The sequence below is a fragment of the Oryctolagus cuniculus genome, chromosome 5 (genome assembly GCF_051225735.1).
Source record: "Oryctolagus cuniculus isolate XC-2025 breed Fujian yellow rabbit chromosome 5, ASM5122573v1, whole genome shotgun sequence".
In the NCBI taxonomy this organism is placed as follows: domain Eukaryota; kingdom Metazoa; phylum Chordata; class Mammalia; order Lagomorpha; family Leporidae; genus Oryctolagus; species Oryctolagus cuniculus.
Window position 1 is genome coordinate 140,960,773 of NC_142871.1, and position 2,404 is coordinate 140,963,176.

General features: G+C 39.4%; 1 protein-coding gene across 1 annotated transcript; it reads left to right on the forward strand.

Annotated features, from left to right (window-relative positions):
* The first annotated feature begins 1,167 nt into the window (after positions 1-1,167).
* On the forward strand, positions 1,168-2,118 carry OR5V1 (olfactory receptor family 5 subfamily V member 1). Its single transcript, XM_002714372.4, has one exon. The coding sequence runs from the start codon at positions 1,168-1,170 to the stop codon at positions 2,116-2,118; it is 951 nt and encodes a 316-aa protein (XP_002714418.3).
* Positions 2,119-2,404: the final 286 nt, after the last annotated feature.

Here is a 2,404-nt window from a genome sequence, read left to right on the forward strand (position 1 = left end):
GATTTTATTCTTCAGCCTTTAGAATATTTAGAGATGTATTGCTTAATTTCCAAATATGGTAAATATTTCCCACATATGTTGCTCATATCTAGTTTATTCGCAACATGACCAGAAAACAATCTGTATGATTTCAATTATAATTATTTGAAATTATTGAAGTTTATGAGTAGTTAAGTGCATATTCTTGTATTTTTTGTCTTTTATGCATGTTTTTCTGAAAAGAATCTATATTATGCAGTTGTTGAATACAGTGTTCTATATATGTATGTTAAATTAAATTTGTCACTCATATTAAAATATTTTAGAGCTTTAACAAAGAAAGTAGACAATTTGATGTTTGAAAGCAAAATGATATAAAAAAACAACCTCCAAGAGCCTCCAAAATACAAGGAGGACATGGAAGCGTCGACAAGCAGAGACTCAAATATCTCCATGATTCTTTTTTTTTTTTTACAGGCAGAGTGGACAGTGAGAGAGAGACAGAGAGAAAAGTCTTTCCTTTGTCGTTGGTTCACCCTCCAATGGCCACCATGGCCGGCGCACTGCGCTGATCCGAAGGCAGGAGCCAGGTGCTCCTCCTGGTCTCACATGCGGGTGCAGGGCCCAAGCACTTGGGCCATCCTCCACTGCACTCCCTGGCCATAGCAGAGAGCTGGCCTGGAAGAGGGGCAACCGGGACAGAATCCGGATCCCCGACCAGGACTAGAACCCGGTGTGCTGGTGCCACTAGGCGGAGGATTAGCCTATTGAGCCGCAGTGCCGGCCTCTCCATGATTCTTAACTACCTGATTGTGATCCTCACTAGCCATCCACAAGCCAGTGTGGTTTGAAGGGAGGGGCCTGCCACCCCACATCTCTAGTAATAGCCCTTATACTGCATGTGGACTTCTTCTCATTTATTTTTCCACATCAAGGAGTTATTATTCTGTAAGAGTTTTATGTCTCATAAAAATGTTGAAAATGTGGGTTTGTAAAAGAAAAGTGATGACTGTTGGGCACCACTATGATTTGTCATGGGTTATAAAGAATCTAGTGGTTATCAAGATATAGACAATGATTATTTTATTCATAACAGTTATATTTTCTTGTTTTGCAGATTATTGCTGTTATAGCCCATGAATACTGTAGTTTGTCTTGCTATTCCCTTAATATCCAAGAAAGAACATTATGGAAGGAGAAAACCAAACAGCTCTGTCAGATTTCATCATTTTAGGATTCTCCAACTTAAATGATTTGCAATTTTTACTCTTTACCATATTCCTTATGATCTATCTCTGTACCCTGGGAGGAAATATCTTTATTATTTTGATAACAGTGGCTGATGCCCGACTGCACACTCCCATGTATTTTTTTCTGAGGAATTTGGCCTTTCTTGACATCTGCTACACTACTACCAATGTCCCCCAGATGATGGTGCATCTCCTATCAGAGAAGAAAAGCATCTCCTATGGGGGCTGTGTAACCCAACTTTTTGCATTTCTTTTCTTTGTGGGTGTGGAATGTCTTTTGCTGGCAGCAATGGCATATGATCGTTACATTGCAATCTGCAAACCCTTAAGGTATTCAGTTATCATGAACAAGGCCCTGTACAGCAAGTTGGCAGCCTCATGCTGGGTGAGTGGCTCCCTCAACTCAGTGGTGCACACAGCTTTGACATTTCGCTTGCCCTTCTGTGGCAACAATCAGATTAATTATTTCTTTTGTGACATTCCCCCTTTGCTGATCTTGTCTTGTGGGGACACTTCTGTCAATGAATTTGTTTTGCTCTTCATTGGGGTCTTTATTGGCTGGGCTCCTTTTTTGGGTATCATCGTTTCCTATCTCTTTATAATTTCTGCCATCCTGAGAATTCACTCTTCAGAGGGAAGGCAAAAGGCTTTTTCCACCTGTGCCTCCCACCTGGTCATCGTCCTTCTCTACTATGGAAGTTCCATTTTCACATATGTACGGCCCATCTCATCTTACTCATTGGCAAAAGATAGGCTCATCTCGGTATTGTATAGTGTTGTTACTCCCATGCTAAACCCTGTAATTTATACTTTGAGGAATAAGGACATAAGAATGGCCCTGAAAGCTGTGGGAGGAAAAGACCTGACTTTCAAATTTCCTTTTCCTTGAAACATAATGTATGTATTTTTCTATGTTTGGATACTATATTAGAAAATTATTTATCTTACTGATATGATCTGATTGCTTATTGCCAACATTAATAGTAAAACTCTAAGAATTAAAACTTATTTTCATTCTGTTCCATTGGTCTATCCATCTATTTCTGTACCAGTACAATGCTGTTTTGATTATCACTGCCTGTAGTATGTCCTGAAATCTGGTATTGTGATACCTCCAGCTTTTTTTTTGTACAAGATTGCTTTAGCTATTTGAGTCTGTTGAAATCTTTGCTTAG